The sequence below is a fragment of the Parambassis ranga genome, chromosome 7, assembly GCF_900634625.1.
Source record: "Parambassis ranga chromosome 7, fParRan2.1, whole genome shotgun sequence".
NCBI lineage: Eukaryota > Metazoa > Chordata > Actinopteri > Ambassidae > Parambassis > Parambassis ranga.
This window is the reverse complement of record NC_041028.1, coordinates 8,712,317-8,732,273: the sequence shown is the minus strand read 5'-3', so window position 1 is coordinate 8,732,273 and position 19,957 is coordinate 8,712,317. Positions and strand designations below refer to the sequence as shown.

The 19,957-nt window shown below is 40.8% G+C and overlaps 1 protein-coding gene across 1 annotated transcript in view; it reads right to left on the bottom strand.

Annotated features, from left to right (window-relative positions):
- Positions 1–440: 440 nt before the first annotated feature.
- Positions 441–19,957, bottom strand: part of LOC114438743 (protein FAM19A2-like) — a 59,003-nt gene continuing 39,486 nt past the window's right edge. Inside the window, exons 3-5 of the mRNA XM_028410271.1 lie at positions 5,686–5,835; positions 4,301–4,425; positions 441–937 (exon numbers count right to left, since the gene is read on the bottom strand). Of these exons, the coding sequence (XP_028266072.1) occupies positions 926–937; positions 4,301–4,425; positions 5,686–5,835 (287 nt within the window). The 3' untranslated portion in view covers positions 441–925. The remainder of the gene's footprint in view (positions 938–4,300; positions 4,426–5,685; positions 5,836–19,957) is intronic.

Below are 19,957 nucleotides of genomic sequence, written 5' to 3'. Positions count from 1 at the left end.
TTCACAAAATTACTGTGGAAGACTTTCCTTTTGAAAGGTTTTATTCATTTCATATAATACTGACACATGTACTTAATAGCAGTTAACAGGCGTTTAAAAACACAGATATTAAAACCATTAGAGCATCAATTTATTTTTAGCCCCTCTGATTCCATGGACCTTTTTTTTTTTTTTACACGTTTACATGTTTCAATATACCATAACATCTACTTGGTATTAGTCTAACCTTGCCCCTGAAAGTATTTTGTTCTTTGTCAAAAAAAAACAAAAGAAAAAAGAAGACTGACAAACTGTCTCTGCATTTTAAAAAATGGCATGTGGTAAGCCACAAACTATTTAAGATAAAATACTCTTATGGAGGTGAAACCTGGAGGAGAAAAAACAAAGGTTCAGATCAGAGAACATTTTTGACAGCATCAAATGTGTCATATGTGGCACTGTTGAATTTAAACGTGTTATCCAGACTACATGAGGCAAGCATTCTGGATCCACTTCCTTTTTTGTGCTGTTTGTAATACAGATCCCTTTATTCCCAATATGCATATGGAACACAACTCAGCCATAGAAGAGAGATGAAGAATATAGATGGTTATAAAGTTGTAAGTTGTTTTTTTTCCATCTCATTGAGTGCTGTTTAGGTCAAAGTTCACTTTGTTGTAGTAGCAGTAAAGGAATTGTGGGTGATGCAGTCCCTTTGCAGTAAAGGACTGAGGACAGCTGTGTTTAAGGTGGTGGCCGGCGGTGTCAGAGTCCTGTCTCTTCTTCAGCCGCCCATTCCTGGGTTTCCTCAGAAAAAAATGAAACAATAATTGGTTCCTTTTAGAAGTCTATCTGAGTGCATTTCCTCACAACCTGCTGGGTCCATTGTGCTGCGTATGTGTATTTCCACCGACATCCTCTGCTGTTAGGCTTCGGAGTGGCAGGACTACCGGGTCACCTAGAACACGGAGGGAAGAAGTGGGTCAAACTACACTGACAACAGAAAGTTACAAGACTGAAACAACAAGAAAAAAAGTGCAGTGCTACATGTCAATGAAAGGTTGTAAATAATTCAGGACTGGCTGCTATTTAGAAATAATGGGAAGAGATTCTCATTGGTCGAGCACCGACTCCGTCTCTTCTGGCAAGCGACTAAACAAGACACAGCTTGAATCATGGCAGTCAGCCCACAGTACATCACTTTCAGCACCTGGCCCGCTGCCACGTCATTTTGGCTATTTGTCGAGACGGCTGCTCTAATCACATGCTCTCCTTATTTCATCTATCCATCTTTCCGTTTTCTTTCCTCCTACACTTACTTTTGGTTTATTTTAAGCCATTAGGAGACATTTTGTATCAGCCAGTGACCGAACAGGCACAAATCTCTGTGTATCTGCCAATGCTGGAACATATAACAGACCAGGACCAGACTCTTCGAGATTGTTTGAGGGTAGACTGTATTCCTGCATATTGTGTTTCCTAGTGGCTTCCTCTGTTAGCCCCAACAAATCCCATCCCCCCTGTATTTCCTTTTTATGGAAGTGGGCCTTTTGTTCGACCCAGGTGCCACCTAACAAAGTGTGAAGGCCAGCCATCACTGTGAGAGCTCAGAGCTGTGTTTCCTACAAGCTGCCAGCTGAAACTGTTGTACTGTATCTGCTCTTGATGGCTCCAGGCCACCCTTCCTGGGCCTGTTCCCATTGCCTTCAGGCGTCTACTCCTGTGCCTGATCAAAGAGTCTGCAGGCGTTTGTTGTCACCCCAGTTCACTCCACACGCACACCGCTGCATCTCTGTGCCTGTTATGCTTCAAGGTGTAAAGTCAAAGTCCCTTTAGGTGTTCATCCCCTTGCCTGTTAAAATATGCCTCTAGGTGGCAGTTTCTGTGTCTAATTAGAAAGTGGATTTAGGTACTTAGATCTCAATTTACAAAGCACACAAGAAGTGCTTGAGTGTCATTTCTACAAGCCATTTTGGGCCCATCTATACCACATATTCCACTGCTTATTCACTTTACACATGAGTGACTGCTTATATAGCCACAAGGCCGATGTCCCCTCGCACATTTTACTCTGTTTTTATGACTCACTTGGTCCCACGAAAGAAATTATGAAAACATCACTTCTGATCCAGCTTGTTCTTATCATTTAATAACTACAAGCTGGATCAAGTTGGATCTGCATAAAATATTTGATGGGTGTTGCTTCAGTCTTTGTATTGTTTCCATCAAAGTGTTTACAGAATATTTTGCTTAAGGAGTTTATAGTGCCACATCGGTTTAGCATGATGTAAGCTATCTAGTGAAACATACATGCACTGCTGACACCTCATCATTTGTTTGTTAATGTGTGACTGTGTGTGCGTCCACACAAATGCACTTGCCCTGCAGTCTATGACAGCTCGGTGGCTTGGCAGCCCGGCACTGTCTGTCTACTCATCCATATGATATTATTTGGCATTGATCTAGCTGTCTTCTCTCTCCTCCCCCTCTCCTCCCTTTTGCCCTCCTCCTCTCCTCCTTTCTTGTACTCCCAACCAGGGATAAAAAGCCAAACCTTTGTCGCCTGCTCCTTTGTCAGCTGACCAGCTCCAGTGCTCTTGTTTTCAAGTGTTTACTATACACCTTTATCTACCTATCACCTCTGCCTTCATCTTTTCCTCTCCACTTTCCACTTGTTATTTTTTCTCTCATCCATCTCCACCTGCCTCTTTCTTCCTCCCCTTTCTCTCTCATCCTCTTTCTCTCTCACTCCATCGTCAATTTCAATTTACGAGCGTGCCTTAATGGGACTATAAGAGAACGTTCGATGCTATTGATCTGGATGCCTGCGCGTCTTGACCTCAGCGTACAACAGAGGGGAGAAAAAATCATCAGACAAACACAGGCACTAACACTCTCAAATAGTGTACACACAACAACACACAAAACAGACACACAAGCAGACACAGATCATTGATCAAAGACCTGAATGCAAGAGACAGCAAATATTTGTGCTCTTTTACACTATGACAGAGTCAATGATAAAGCGAGGCTTGGCTGCTATGGGTTTCTTTGATCTTCCTCGGGAAATTATAAATATGCACTTTTGGAGCTGATAAAACTAAACACATGAGATCAGATATGAGAATCATCTTCTGAATGACATTCGCATATTCTGAAACGACATCATCTTCATATCTGATCAACCCTCTCTCTTCATTTCTAAATGTTACAATCACCAAGACCACTCATTTCCTATTTGTGTCTCTTTGCCGTCTTTTTTATGAGTGAATTGGGAAAGTTGTGTAATACTTGAGGTCAAGCTAGCACTAGCAGAAAAATATATCAGGTTGAGAATAATAAGAATTGTTGAGGCAGAAACTCAAGGGGGTGTCATCCACTTTGCTAGGTGAGAGGTGAACAGAGGAAGAAGCAGGAAAAGAATTCTTAATCTTTAGGAAGAGTGGACCATATGTGTCTCAGGCTCTTCTTATCCCTCTCTTTTTACCCAAGAAGATGCAGTCTCCCTCTTCTGGCCACGCCTTCAATCAATTATTTAGGCAGAAAACAAAGGTCTGCACCCAGCCATGAATAATGGAAGGTGAGAAGGCACAGAGAAGGATGGAGGTTAGAAACAGAAGCGTACAGTGACAAGAGGTGAGTCTCGCACAAATTTTTCTCCTATGACAGACAGCTAAGAGCCTGCTCAGGTCAAACCACTGAGGAGAAGCCAACAGGTGCAGGTGGAAGCTGAGCAGAAAGATATATAATCCACACCTATCCTCATACACAGAACATGAAAGTAGAGACGAAACGAAAAGCACGTGCACATGAAGAATCCGAGCATAAAAAAACTATTTGAGGACATTCACTGTAATGAACGTGTCGAGTTCTTTTTGCATTGAGTCAGATGGCATGCCAGTCAGGCGCAGGGAAACGGGGCAAGTGAGAGAGAAGGGAATTGTGATGTTCATGTTCAGTAAGTGTGTGAATGTGACTGCGTGTGTGTGTGTGTTATTTGCCTTGTTCTTGTTGGCCTTATTTTTCATCAGAGGATGTTTGATGTTAGATCCAAGATGGGGCCAGAGGAGAAAGTAAAGAGAGAAATTGGGTGAGAAGAGAAAGAAGTGGGGGATGGAGACAGTAAACAGTATGAGACGGAAGGGAGGTATAACATGATAGAGGTGGAAATAGGTCATTGTGTGGAGGGTCGGACCATGTGTGTGCATGCATGTATGGGTTAACATGATGATAAGAGAGATGATGTGAGAGAGAAAGAGAGAGAGAGAGACGGGGAAATTCACATATTGAAGAGAGAGAGGAATACAGCGTGAACACCAACCTTTGTGGTCTTGACTTTGTTGCCTGTGCTGCAGCTCCATCCTGTGAGGTCAGGAAGAACTTTGCACTCCTCTCCTTCCATACATGGCTGCATCTGACACCACCACTTCTGGGCTACGATGGAGGCTAAGAGAGAGAGCAATGATGATGTGCCTTCATTTTCTTTTGTTTTTAATCTCGTGCCTGTGTTTTCTAGGCTATGTGTTGTATTTATAAAGCTTTCCCTGGCCATGTTTTCTAAATTTTCCACATTTTACAGAGGTATTTCAGTCCAGTACAGCAGTTTGGCTCATTCTCCATTCTCACGTTTTAGCCAAACAAACAAAACCATGTGGAATACATGGAATTTTAGGTTGTTTTTTTCTTTGTTTGTTTGTTTTAAGCTACCCTACATTTCCATCTCTCAGGAGCTTCACTAAATCTTTAAAACTCATACTTCCTGTCCATGTGATGACAACCAGCCAGTCAATCCCCAAAATATAACAAGAAAGTCCCTTTCTTTAATTGTCACTGTGAAAACATGGTACATGACCAGTTTTCTTTACTAAATCTGACATTGACCCACTGACATTAAAAAATCATAAAGACAAACTTAAAGGAGGTCAGTCTTTGAAGTCCACTGGAACTTTGAGTTGCCTGTGAACAACAGTCTGAAATGTCCCAAATATGTTCCTTATCCTTTGATAATCTGAGTGTAATTACATTCTCCTGTGCGGCAGGTAAATTGTATAGTAATTTCATTTCTGTGGGACAAGGCTAAATGTGTCATTTGTTCAGTCAAATAGCTCAGATTTCTCTTTTGTGTACCTTGAACAGTTATGGTAGGCATTTCTTTATTTCTAAATTGATTGTGTGCACAGAGTAATCATCCATAAATATTTGCCATCCATCATTTTTGTAATTCCTCTGATTCAGCACAAAAAATACATCAAAGTTTATAATAAATCAAATTGCTGAACATACAAGAAAAAGTACCAGACGGAAAAGCAAGGACAGTCCAGAGAAAGACTTTGGTCTGTCTGGTTTGTTTTCAGTACTTTTGTCAATACTTCACAGAACTACAACTAGTGAGTACAGACTCCGTCTTCCTCTGTATCAGTTCTTGGAGTTTTTAGTGTTGAGCAACAAACAGAAGGTATGATAACACCTCAGAAAAAAGTTAACTCATCTTCTCTTTCTGTGACTTATCAGTCAACACATACTGGCTTACATTGTATAAATAGACTGCTGCTCATGCAGTGTAAATGTCAGCCAGCAGTATATACCATACCTCAATATTTCTTTTTGTACTGGCTAATTCCTGACGCTAGTGCTTTGCTTCAAATAACTGAACTATGGGCCTGACTCTAATACCATTATTATTAATAAAAACAAACACAGACATACCATCAACGCAGGAGGGCATAGCCCGCGTGGTGCCGGCGACCTGGCCAGGGAAGCAGGAACATTTGACAGTCTGAGATCTCTCTTCGATCTTGTTCTTGTTGCAGCAGCGATGGGCAGCGATCACCTCACACGTCCCTGCCTTCACGTGCACTGTGACAGAGACAGATGCAGAACACAAGCGCCTTAGTGCTGTTATTTGTTAAATGCCTTTATACTTTTTGATGCATCTAACATAAAGCATTGTCAAAGTATTGGTTGTTAGCGTTGCACAATGGTTATTGTTGTGATTTATTGCACTGATATATCAACTGGTGTGTGCAAAATTAAAACTAAGAATCTATATATATGTAATTTGCTCATACACAGACTCATAAGAACAGAATGTCCCACAGTTTGCTGCATAACTCCTTCTTCCTTGGAAGAAGAGGATAACCAGTCTTTACATTATAGTAGACTGTTTGGTTGTTCAGTGTAGCATTCCAATTTGCTGCAGAACTAATGAAGGGTGGATGTGGAATGCCCCATTCACTTCTTTTGTGAGCTACCACTTTGTGTGCAAATTTATACACACACATATTTCAATCAAGCAGCCTTGTGGTTAATTAACAACAAGTCCACCCCGAGCACAGAAGTCCCTTGAGTCAGCTAAGAGAGGGGGAACAAAGAAATCACTCCACATTTGAAGATTTGTGATGTCAACACATGGCCCTTTCATACCAGCCTTTCATCAAATACATGAAAATGTCAAGGACAAACAATAAGCCTTGTCAGGAGAACTGTCTAAATTGCATGTGTGTGTGTGTGTATGAACCTGTGTGTGACAGTGTACATGTAGTATATAGTATGTGTTTATATAAGCCTGTCTGTATGTGTCCTGTGTGATATACAGTACATATATGTGCAATCTCATAGTTATAAAAGTCAAAGTGTTTGTGTGTGTGTGTTTTGGTTTTTCAAACAGTTGTTGGAAGTTCCTGTTATTTCCATTACAAAGAGTCCACCCACGATACAACAAAGGGCGCACGCTGCATGGCAATGAAAACTAAAGCACAAAACAATGACTCTGCTCTGTCTAAAGAGTATTTAAAAGTGAGGCAAGCTGAGCTGAAAGAGCCAGTATGAATATGTTAAGCAGACTAACAAAGATTTGAAAAGTTCTTAATCTGCTCTGTTAATGAGAAAAAGACAAAGCAGCAATCCTGCAAAGCCCAGTCCAATTAACAACTGTGTGAAAAACACACTCTGATATCTCACCCACTGAGCGTCTGCCTCTCATCGTTCTTTCTGATTTCCCTTTTTGTTTCTTTAGCAGTGGGGCCAAAAGGCAGTGATAATGGTTGATTGATATGTCCATCTGGTTGTCCATCAATCCAACATTTTGATAAAATAAAAGATATCTGAACAGTTACTGAACAGGCTGCCAGTAGGTATGTAGTACATTTCCCATCCTCACAGAATAGGATTGACTTCATGTGTTCTTTGTTGGGGGGAAAAAAAGACAAATCTGGCATATAGAGCTGTGAAGGCAAAGATAAAGGTCTGTGAACAGGAGTGGGGACAATAAAACTATTGGTTAGATTATAGTTCAACAAGTTTTACAAAAACATGTCAACAGGAAACAACTTTCTCCAGCTACTGTAACTTTTCTTGCTGACAATCTTGAAAATTACGCTTTTGGTAGCTTCTGTTGTGAAAGGGTTTATTTTAGCAAAATCATTGTCTATTTTAAAAGATGAACAAGCAGTGACTAAAAGATCAAGCTGAAATAAAAAGAGGCAGTAAACAAACGTGAGAAAGAAATCCTCCAAAACGGAATGTTTCAGTAGGCCAAAGAGGCCTTTCACAGCTGTAGATGTATTGAATTAATTCTAGATATGTTGTAAAAACAGTCGTTACCAGAGGATTATAAACTTTATGTTTAGTTACACTTTGGGCAAACCTCGGTCAGCTGATGAACTACTATGGGGACAGAGGACAGACCTTACTGACCCCTTGTCCCCTCTGTAATGCACTCTGTCTGCATTTTATGGCTCCCCAGGGTCTCTGCCTATTTTGACTCAAGCACGGGTCAGATTATTAGGCATGTACACAGATCAATTAATGGTCACCTTGCCCCAAACTAGAAGAACTTGGCTTACCCATAAGTCTCTTTTTATTAATATATATGACAAATATTGGATCATAATGTCTTTAAAGCTGTTTTGTAACATTATAATAAACACTAGAGGTTAAACACACATTGATGTTTCTTCCTTCTTGTGAGCTCGATGACACAATTGGTAAGTACACATTTCAGAAAACTCTGCACACATTTACAGGGTAAACACCCTAACCCAACCCCCAGCAGGGACCAGACACATACACACACACACACAACCCGGGCCCATTTCAGGAAGAGCACCTGCAGTAGTAATTGACTCAGCATCAGTAAGAGCAGCAGCACACTGAGCTCAGCAGGAGGAGTAATGAGGAGGCAGGGGTGAGAGTTTTACTGAACGAATGTAAAAGTTCACTGAGGTTTGATTACACATATTAATGCTAATAGATGGCTGTATTTGTTATCAGTGTGAGCCACATGGTAAAAGAAATATGAGCTGAAGCAGCATGGTGGAGTCATTCCTCTGGCAGTGCACAGATTGTCCTGCTCAGTTTTATGGATTCTCTCATTTGCAGCCTGTTTGAGGTGTGAAAAGTTAATTTAATGACTTTTAAATCACAGATGGCAGTGATGTTTCAGTCCTAAAATGACTTTTTTTATACATTTTTATAGTTTTTTTCTTTCAGGATATTGTGGCCAATTTGTAAAATGCAGTAAGGATGTTGACTTTTGACATTACTACCTCTCTGCTTGCAGTAGCTTGAAAAGGTCTCCACTTTGACATTCAGAAAACGTGGACCTCTGAGTCTGCCCTTCACTCTTCTGTTGAGCACTTTCACTTGCAGAGGAAATGGAGAAGGAGGAAGGATGTGTTTTTAGCCGCATCGTGTGTCCAAGGTTTCTTCAGAGCAGGTAGCTGCTGCTGATGTTGGCAATGTTGTTGTAAACAAACACCTAAATGCACACCTGTTCCACATGATGCTGCTGCTGCTGCTGCTGCTGCTGCTGGAGAGGTGGACACACCCACAGGCCTTTATATGTGGCTATTGCATGGCTTGAAAATCTATGATGACTTTATACTGGTTATTTTACTTTTTTTATGGCAAATATTTGGTGAACAAACGATACCAGATATTCATGTACTCAGTGTGCTTCGTAGCTTCATAATATGATAGAATGTGTCTGTGGTTTGAGGCAGTGTTGTGCTAAGATGTTAATAATTACACCAGTCTGGCAGATAGTGAGTCAGGCAGGGGGCCACAGACTCCACTAAACTCTGATAAATACCCTGTTAAATTAGGCATCACTCAGCACATGACACCCACCGAAGCACACACACACACGTATAAAAGAGGTTGCGTGTGCATTGATGTATGCACTGCCATCATGAAAAGTGGATGCCATCTCCAGAGATATTGAAATTCACTGTGGACTGTTTCACAGTATGCGATGCTAAATTATACAAAGAAGCATCCAGTTCAGTCATAGAAGAGACTGAAAGCGTCTTTCTATTTCATAAATGGCACCTACCTTCCTGGTGATCTCTTTTCACACCTTATCTATCCATTTCTGCTCTCCTGCCTTCTCCTCCGCTTGCTCCATCCCCTCCCCCATCGTACCTACTGCTATTTCATAAATGACCCCCTCCTTTTCTCAGTCTCTCTTAGCCACTCCAGGGCCCCATTTTCCCCTGCTTTCTCTTGCTCTTAGCTCAGCACAGCAAACTCAGCAGGATAGCAAACTATTATCCTCAATCACGGGCCCTATCAGAGAATTTTTACACTTTCTATGATGTGTTCTCTCTCTCACCCTCTTCCTCGCTGTCAATGTCTCTCTGCCGCTCCCATCACTTTCTCTCTCTCTCTCTCTCACTCACTCTCTCTCCTTGGCACAAGGATGTGTTATCCCTGGCTCTCTTAACACAGCAGTGGCTGTTAACCCCATTTATTAAGAATGACGTGCAACTGACAGACTAATAGATGGACAGATTGCCCTGACTTGTGTGTGAGTGTGTGCATAGTCTGCCATTTTACCACATAAAACACTGAGATCACTTGGTCCCAGTAGGGTGCTACTTTCAAATGTCATTCATACCACTGGGATCCTCAAACTCTCTCTCTCTCTCTCTCTCTCTCACACTCTCTCTCACATGCATAGACACAAATGCAGAGCATCAAGTCTTAGGAACTTGTGGAAATTAGCATAATAAATTCAGGAAAATTTCCACTAACCACTGTAAACTTGTAAATACTCAAGCCCAGGCTCTGTCAGATCTTAAATGTAAAAAAAGCGAGAATAAATTGCTGGTTTCCAGTTTGTAGAAGCTTGGCTGCACCGAGGTATGGCAGCAACACTATGCACATAATCATCTTAATCTAATAGAAGCATCTTAAACTGACTGTAACTTTGTACTTGTCGGTTTTATTCAAATTGCTAATTAATTTCACAGTGTGACATCACAAAACAAGCTCCATACCAGAAGCTACCAGTTATAGCCACATGGACACATGTCACGTAGCCTCCAGCTTGACTTTCACTGTGGCGTTTTCTGCTCTGACCGGGCACTAAGCCTGTCTTTGGCTCTCAGCTCTGCCAGCACTCCCCTCTCTTCTCTCTTATGCTTTCACTAGATGGTACTTAAACTGAACCAAAGGAAATGTAAGGAATATAGAAACTGACACTTTCTGTATGTAAAGCCTCCAGCAACAGTGCAAAAAAACTGTGTTGAATATGTGGCTGCAGTCAGAATGGCAGCTCCACATCAGTTTCAAGGGAAATCACTTTGAAACCGATCTACTCAACTGCACATAATTAAAAGTGAGTTATATAAAGATTCAACCTCATACATGAGCACCAGAATGGGTCAATTTTCACCTAGTCCAAAAACAACATATGGTCATGTATGTTAGGCCACATTGCTAGACTGGCAAATCCAGGAATCAGCCTGATGTAGTTTAGTCTATGGGCTGAGGGGTGGATGGTGACTTGGAATTCATGCCTGCTCTACGTCTGTGGCCTTATTTTATTTAAGTGCTTCATTACCCAATGTGAAGCATCACTACTAAAACAGACATTTTGATATTATTACAAACAATCTATCTGCAAGAAGCTTCACTGCCATTTTCATGGACATCATAATGACAAGGTGCACACATCATGGTACATCCAGTGTTTCCAGTCATCTGGCTTAACTGACATGTTTTCCTGGTGATACTGCAGTGTGACAGTCTGATTGTATGATGGGCACCCTTTTGTGTGTGTGTCCTTACTTAGACTGAATAGGATATTTAGATTCTTTATTGTAGCATTACTGTATTATGTTGACTGTGCAAAGCAGATATATAGTGCTATGGAAGCAAAAACAGTTTGTGTGGCAGTAACAGCGTCACTGTATTGTAGACGAAAGAATGCTGTCCTGACTGTACTATGTTCTGACAGTTTCTAAGCACTGCAACTTTGTCTTTAAAACCAAGCAGCTGTCACAGTTAACATATTTTAGGTGTGCTGGCAAAGCAGCTACAGGAGCCGACAATCCCTCATCAGCTCTAATTAATACACAGGCATGATGAATGAATGAAGCAGCAGGATACACATCCCTCTGGTTTGGTTTGTTTTTGTAGGAGCAGGTTACACACGGTACTGACTACATTAAGACTGAGATACAGCTGCATCTTTCTGGTAAATCAAGTGTGTGTGTGTGTTTTGTTTTTGTTTTTTTCCCCTGATTTATCAAAGGTTTGCAGTGATTTGACCTTCTAGGCCAGCTCCCTGGGTAACAGACACAGTGAAAAGTCATCTTGGAACTTCGCATTAGGAATATATGCTTTATATACAGTTCATCTTATATGATGAATATTTAAGTATTTTCTTTAGACCCATAGCATTGTATTCACAAAGAGCATATTTTTCTAATGGAAAATTAGTTCAGCATGCTTGCCAAGTTAATTATATTACAATATAGGTTTCTTGGTGCATGTGTGTGTGCCCATCAGTGCATGTACATCCATGCATTGGCGTTAATAATTAGATTACATTGGCCTCTGAGATGGCACCATTTGTTCTGAATCATAAACACAGAGCAAATTAAAATTCTGTTTAAGAGTCTGCCAAGAAAATTATCATGGAAAGAAAGGAGGCACGCACACTCAAACACTACCCTCCTTTTCTTCCTCAACCGTGTTCTCCATTCTCTGCCATATCTGAATGCTTTCTCCACCTCCTGCCCACGTCTCCTGTCATCTGCAGTTACACCATCCTAAAGTAAAGGGTTAGTGCTAGGAGAACTATTTCAGTGAAGGTGTCCTAGCTAATTAGTTGAAGACGCTCCTTCATTTCTGACTGACCAGTATAAAGATTCAGATTTTTGTTGAATGCAGCCTCATGAGTGGCAACTCAAGGTCTGTTAATAGACGGTTGCTCCAGTTTTACATAAATATCTTCCTTCACTCTTCTCTGGCCACTTCACTGACCTGCTGTATGCTATGTTGTGCCATGCACTTGTGTTTCCTCAGTGTAGAGGTCTGTGCATTCCTCACTGCATTGCTGTGCTTATGCCTGTGGGTGTTTTGTCCTGAGGGTGGATAAGCGTATGCCTCAGTGAATAACTGGGTTTAAAGTGCACAGGGGTGCAGTGTTTGTGAAGATTCTCCTGAATTCCCGAGTGCACTCCAGGCTCATCTCACACCAGGTTAATGAAAAAAAAATCAGACATCAGATGATAAATGTCTGGATATTTGGGACATAATTAGATCTTTTTTACAACAGAAAAAAACATGACATCATCCCATCAGTCTGCAGGCTTGCTTGCATGTGCAAGTGCATATCGCAAACCATTGTTAGATCTTCAGGTGGAGAATGGGAAAGACATCAAATGAGTGCCTTTGAGCAAAGTTAGGGAAGATGTTCAGGAAATTGATCAAAGTGCTGGACTGCTGGTGCAAACTCTGAGGCAGAAAACACAAGCTGAACTGTCTCATCTTTACGACTATCACTTCAATATGGCAGGCCCTCTGTGAACCATTTTGAGCCATTTGAGATGCCGGCTGCACAGCTACAGGAATTTATAATAAAAGGTTTTATGTCTAATTAAGGCAGACAGAGCATGTTTGCACAGTTTAATGTTCACAATATGTTTTACTATTTAATTATTTCTAAAGTTTAACTTGTTTTTCTTGCATTTTTTCATGCTTCAGTCATTATTATGATTCTTCCGGCATCACACAGCCTTACTTCACACCCAAGCACACACGCAGCTAAGCTCAGCTGCCTTCCTTTTAGCACCTAGATCCTCCATGACCTGGATGACAGAGAATCTTCACAGACATATGGGGCTTGAAGCACAGGAACTTATCAATGGCAACCCCCTGAGGAGCTTGACTATCTCACACAGTAATGTCTCTCTGTTATGATAACCCCTCACCTTCAAATCCATCCTCCAGAGCACCGTTTTGCTGTTACAACAAGCCATGCCTTAAAGAAAGAGAGAGAACCAATGAAATTAAAACGAGTAGCCCAGCTATGAGAGATATACATCTCATTATACTTTTATTCTTTTAGCTGTACACCAGGCTCCTCTAAGTGGAAGAATATTTTCAACTAATCAGATTTTAATACATTTTTAAGGCTATGAGGAATTAAATAACACAGTAAGTTTGGATCAATTTTACACTTGGGTAGCCTGAAAAACACATCTACAGCACAGCTCTGGCTAATTGTTGCACAGTGCTTTAAACAACTGCTACAAACGGCTAAGATTTAAAACCATTAAAGTAAGAAGTATTATTATGTGTTAAAGAGTTGATATTTTTTCTCTGTTGTGTGTATGTTCTCTTATTCTGCCCAAAGCAAAACACAGCAACATCAATAACCTGACAACAGAGTAATTTCCTCTTTTCCTTTGTCCATCTCTGCCTGCTACAGTACTGACAGAGTAATCTTTATGGGAAGGCAGGCCTAAAGTAAATAAATGACTAGTTTAATAACTGAATAATTTCCCTAATAACTATTCTGTTAGGCACAATTATAAATTACCAAAGGCTCTTTGACAAAACCAAAAAACAAACAAACAATAAAAAAAAAACATCAGCTTGAATTCAGGTCTTCAGGCAGAGGCTTTCATTCTCACTGTCTATGCACACCCCAGCCCTCAGCTCAGCATCCCTGAATGACTGACCACAATTGGAAAGTGTTTGCTCACAGCAGCAGTTCCTGCTCACGATGTGACAAAAATAAAAAGTGAAGGAGAGGGGAAGAAACAGTAGGATCTGGCTCATCGGAATTTAGATTTGAAAGGAAAAACAAAATACCGTGGGCGTCCACACAGAGGGGATCATCGCTGTCAGAAAATATGCCTCGCCATAAATCATCCAACCGATTTAGATACACTCAAGAGAAAACAAGCACACAGAAAACAGCAACATACAATCATCATCATCAAACACTGATAATATCTCTTTCTGATTTCTTTCAGTTCGTCCACCCAACTGGCTCTCTTTCACCTCAACAAAGTGACTATTGTGTCAAATTACATCAACTCAATGCTAATCATCTTCACCGGGTTGAGACCAGCTTGTAGCAGATTGTTTCCCAGGCCCACAGACCATGCCTCTGGTTCTTCCATGCAGTTTAAATGCAGCTCAGATGAGGGAATTATCTCTTTACACCACCACCAGCACCACTGTCTTGCCAAATCATACATATTCCTACAGCGACAGGGCTAGCTTGGTGACACATGGCATGTCCTGACATATTAGTAAACCCCACCACCATCATTGCTGCCACCCCACTGCAGACAATTTGTACTAATTTGTGCTCCAGGCAAGATATTAGGGTGGTGAATTGGGTATAAATTGTTAATATGTTCAGATGTATTAACAGCATTCCCACTCAACCATTAACCTAGGGCAGTGTGTGTGTGTGTGCCTAAACCCAGTGTTAATTGTTAACTGCTGACTAATGGTGACTTCTCACAACCCCTCTGGGAATGTCCAGGTCTCTTTAAGCATCTGTATTTCTGTCTCCCCCCGCTCGCTCTCTCCTCCCTCTCCCACTCAGAGGTTAGATCTAACCAGCACACAGGAGTATTTGGATCTTTTTTTCCTGCTCCCTACAGCGGTTTCTAATGTTATGGGGGAGCTCAGAGCCATGCCAGCTTCTTTTCAATTCTCTGGCTGAAGCTGGTGTCACTTTCTTTCTTTCTCTTTCTCCTTCTCTGTGTCATTCTGGCAGACCAGTATAGAGACACAAGCACAGCGATTGTGTTGAGTCCAAACACCCCCATTCCTGTAGTGTTCTCCTTGTCAGTCAGCAACGGAAAGGAGAGATCTATAGCGCAGCAGCCATGTTGATGAGGATTTCATTCTGTCGGAATTCTCTCCTTGTCAGAGGAATAAGAACGGACACTCGTAAACGCCAACCACAGCGTATTTCACTTTAACAGGACGCTGTGTGTTTGTGTGCAGACACACGTGTGTGTGTGTATGTGAGTTATGATTGCTGCCTATATCAATCTCTTGTAGCCATGTCGTCTCACACATCTAGATAAATGGCTTGCTATCATCCTGTTTACTTTCTGTGAAGGACTGGACAGTCCCATATGTTACACCATACATCACCAGTCAGCTCACGGCATGCTGCTGCTGTCATCTGCAAACACTGCAAGTCTATCATGAGATTGTCACAGCTTTTTTTAACCGAAGGTTCTCAGATTTCTTAATAATTATCTCACAACCTGACTAGGAAGACTGAACTAAACACTGCTGAAATACGCATGTGTTAAACTCTGGAGTAAAAATAAGTAAAGACAGATTTACATTAGGTTGTACTTTGTTATGAAAACTGTGGAATTTTTGTATAGATAACATCATGAAATTCAGATCCCGCTCCATCTTATCGCTCCACCTCTTTGTTTGAATTTGGATTAACTGGGAGTTTTATTGGACTACCATGCTATCAACATGGTGACGGGTGGAGCATCCCACAGAGACTCTGATCTTCAGAAACCTGTGATTGAAACAACCAGCACTCTCCTTGGTCATGTAAGCAAGTCCATATAAATTGTCCCATATTGTCTCCATTGGCCGACTCTGTTACACTAATCCCTGTGGTACAGGTATATGCTTCCAAATTTAATACTAATACTGTAAGTTTTAAGATTTTCATGTCTAAAGTGTAGAAAGCACAAATCTTTTTACTGGCTGCTTACATGATAAATATGCTCCCTTTTAACTTTGCCCACTAAATGACAACAATATATTCCATAATAATATTAAATAGAGTTGAAATTGCACCACTAAACAAATTACAGGACACACGGAATCAATACCAAAAGAATCAACAGCATCTTTGAGCTCATTTATTTAGTTATTAAAAATCAAGACCAATGAAGGATTGTTCATCATAAATGATGTTAGCACGTAATTTCTTAATGTGTTTGTTTGGTTCAATTTTGAGCTTCTTCATTGGCCGCTGAACATTGACAGGTGATCTAATGAGTTCTGTGATTGGTGCATTAAGCACATCTCTTCTTAAAGCCTCTTTTCCACTGCGTCAGCATTTTCTCTCTAACTGCATTCATCAGGACAGATCATTACATCCATCCACTCCTTTCCTCCCTTGCCTCTCTCTGTCTCTCATCCCATCCCTCACAACCAACTGAAAGGGAAACCCTGGTGTGTTGGATGCTGGCTGGCAGCAGAGCCAGAGGTGGAAAGATGAGAAGAGAGAGGGAGAGCAGATGAAGGACTGAGGAGAGAAGAGAAAAGAAGAGAGAAGAAAACACAGCCTGCTCTGACTGTAAATGGTTTGAGTGAAGACGAGAGAGTTAGAGTTTGAGTTGGAGGAATGATTAAATCCAGTTACACACAGGCCTTTCACCTAACAGAGAAACAGAAGTATGCACTGCAGGGCAAGACTTCAGCTTTCTCTTCCTGTTTCCTCTCATTATGTGTGACACCTTTTTTTTTATCTGTTTATGTTGCTACTCGAGCTTTAGGAGACAATAATCCTTGGTATGGGCCTTGGATGAAATGCACCCTTTCACAACTATAACCAACAAAAGCTCTTTTCTAAAGGTGATAGGGTCACAAATCTTGGCCCAGTAGCATTCTCAACTGAATATAGGCATGTCATAGATCTGAGCCTTCTGTGTGAAATATCTGGAGTTCTTCCTATGTCTGCCAACACTCCATGAATTCAGCATTACAGTCTACCTAACCTACCTCTTGTTTAACTGCTTGGAAACACGTACAAACTGACAATCAACAGGAATGACATTAACAACTTTCCTCTATTTATGTGCATTGTGCCTGCTGGATCACTGTCACACTGTTATGCCTCACTTTGGATTGTAGCAATCGTTAGCGAAACTGTGCCTTTTTCCTGCTCTGACAAGTGAAAATGTCCATCGTGAAAGAGCAACTTGTTCTTTAGTACAAAGAGTGAAACAGCTTCTGCAGATCTAATTAGCTGGGGTAATAGAAAACACCTCTGTAGGTGAACTACATTCCCACTATAACACCCACCTTTGCCTGATTCCATCGTTTCTCAGGCCTGTGTGGGCGCAGGCAGACAGACAGCTCCCTGACTCTCCTGTCGCAACATGAGGTGGGACAGCTTTATAATTCCAGCTCTGGCCAAACCTGAGCAGAGGTCTAATCAGCAGAAAAGCTGCAAACACCTGTGTGGGTGTGCACTGCCTTTAAAAGAGGACTTTTCACATATCTGTTTTGGCTCACACAGCCACACATTTTGCAAACGTTTTTTTTTTTTTTTTTTCACTAAAGGAAATAATAGCAAAGTTGTCGCAGCACAACAAATATTCTGTATTTGCTTCAGGCTGCTTGTATAATTCACTTCAGACCCACCAGGGGAGATATTAAAGAACTCAGTTGCAGAGTTTCATTTTCAAAAGCAAAAAGGAATACAAAATACTTTAACGTTGTTTATTTGATACACATTCGGTGTTTCTTCAGTTTTAACAGCAGCTTTTGTGATATTTTTCTATGAGATTTGAGGAAAGCTGTTGGCTGCGTGTACATATTTATCTGTGTGTAAGAAAATTCTTAAGCCTGCTCCCCTGGCCACATCTTATTTACACTCAGACTGAGGTTTGTGTTGAAAGTGGTTATTTGTGAGCAGCACTAACCATGTAATCGCGTGCAATCATGACTTTTCATGTTTGTTTTTTGAAAAATAAGTTGAAAATGTAATACTTAAATTGCACACACAGTTTGTTCATTAAAATCTTCCCTGAATAATTTGATTACAATGAAATTCAAGGTAATCTAAATTCCTGCTGATGTTGTGTATGGTATTTTGGTAGTTTAATTACAATAGAGAGGATACGAAGAGAGAGATTGGCACAATTTCCTGGAGATTGTTAATTAAGCTAATTAGGTTCAAATGCAATCCAACACAAATTGAAATCAAAATGAATAAAATCAAACGAGGAACTGAGCAGCGTGCAAACGTCTTACTTGGTACTAAAGTTTAAAACAACCCACACAAGCTTAAAAAGACAGGAATCCAGGGTATTGTGACCTCTGTGTAAAGAGGTAGCTGTTCAGTACACAGGTCATCTCAGATCCATTTCTACAACAGCAGTTTATCTAAAGCACGCAGAGTCATGTATTGATTCTCGCAGCAAGTATGTGCGTACAAAGATACTTTAAAAATACAGACCAAAAAAAATATCAAAAGTCCAAGAGGAACACCCGCTCTTTCTGTGATGTCTCTCTCATAGATGAAAAATAGACGAGTTTCTATTAATCTGACCCAAAATAAGCATAAAACACTCAGTGAGGGATTGAGTGATTTGTGCTTTAATGCAGCCCACAGAGTATTTACAGTGGTGTTCTGCACGGATTAGTTGTGTGAGAGGATTAGTAAAGCTGCATTACTGCTGTTTTATTTAACTCACAACAGCAAAAGGCTAAAAATAAAAGCCTCTTAAACACATTTAGGCTACATGAGAGGCCAGCCAGGACAGTCACATAAACATGGTGCTTGTGTCCTCTTTTAAAACCTGCGCCGATAAAGGATGTGTAAAAAACATTCTCACACAACTTCCTGTACTTAATCTGTAATCTATTAATCTGCTGAAAGTTGCCCCTTGCAGCATATGCAGAGCTTGGAAACACTGTGTCATATTAGTTAAGGCGATGATGTTAGTGAGAGTGCAGCATATGCACATACTGACAGGATCAACAGAGTGGGAAACTCACCGAGAGAGAGGAGAGGATTAATGCAAAAAGACTGGGAGAGAGGGAGAGGCTGTGAAAGAGAGGGAATGAGAAAGAAAGATTTGCAGAGGCAGCACATTACCTCTCTCCTCCCTCTCTCTTTTTTTCTTTCTCTCCATCGCTCTCCACCACACTGTCTTTCCTTGCATCAGCATTGATCACAGTACATCAGTAAAGTAAAGAGCAGCCTATCCATCAGCGCATGACTCTGGAGCTGCCGGTGAGAATACACAAGCTGTGCACAAACGTGCACAAAAGCTAAATCATGTGCATGTTTTCTATATCAACAAGCAAATACGGCAACCAAACTAAATGTATAATCTGCTGCACAAGAATTTACACATAATATATGGGCTCACAAGTATAAGACAATGTCATAGTAAGCTCCATTTTGTGCACATTTCTATTCCACCATAGTTTGATTTGTCCTTTACATCAGCACATGAACACTATATCCTGGTCCCGGATGGTTTTTTTTTTTTTCTTTAATTTTACTTATTTTCTATTTACTCTAATGGACTGCTTTGTAAAATGAACTAATGAACTTTTGTTTCTGCCAACATATATGAAGATCCATAAGCATATATGTTAAGCATTTATTATTCACATAGCCTCAAGCATGCAGCTGTCCTGGGAAAACTGAAAAGAGGCTATTTTACTTAAGATCCATCCAACAGAAGACATGAAAGCATCTGTACGTATCTTAAATAAAGATGCTGTAGAAGTCTGGGTTACAAATACAGTGTAAGCATTAATCCATCCAGATCATTCTTGGTGCACATGGATGAGAAAACAAAAGCTTTTTAAATATCTAAATGGCATGACATCCAGCCATTTGCCCGATTTCCAAACACCTGGATATTTGGAGAACCCCCTGAGAATCTGTGTACATGGGGATTGAAAGGAGAGAGAAATGGGGGCCAAATGGACCCCA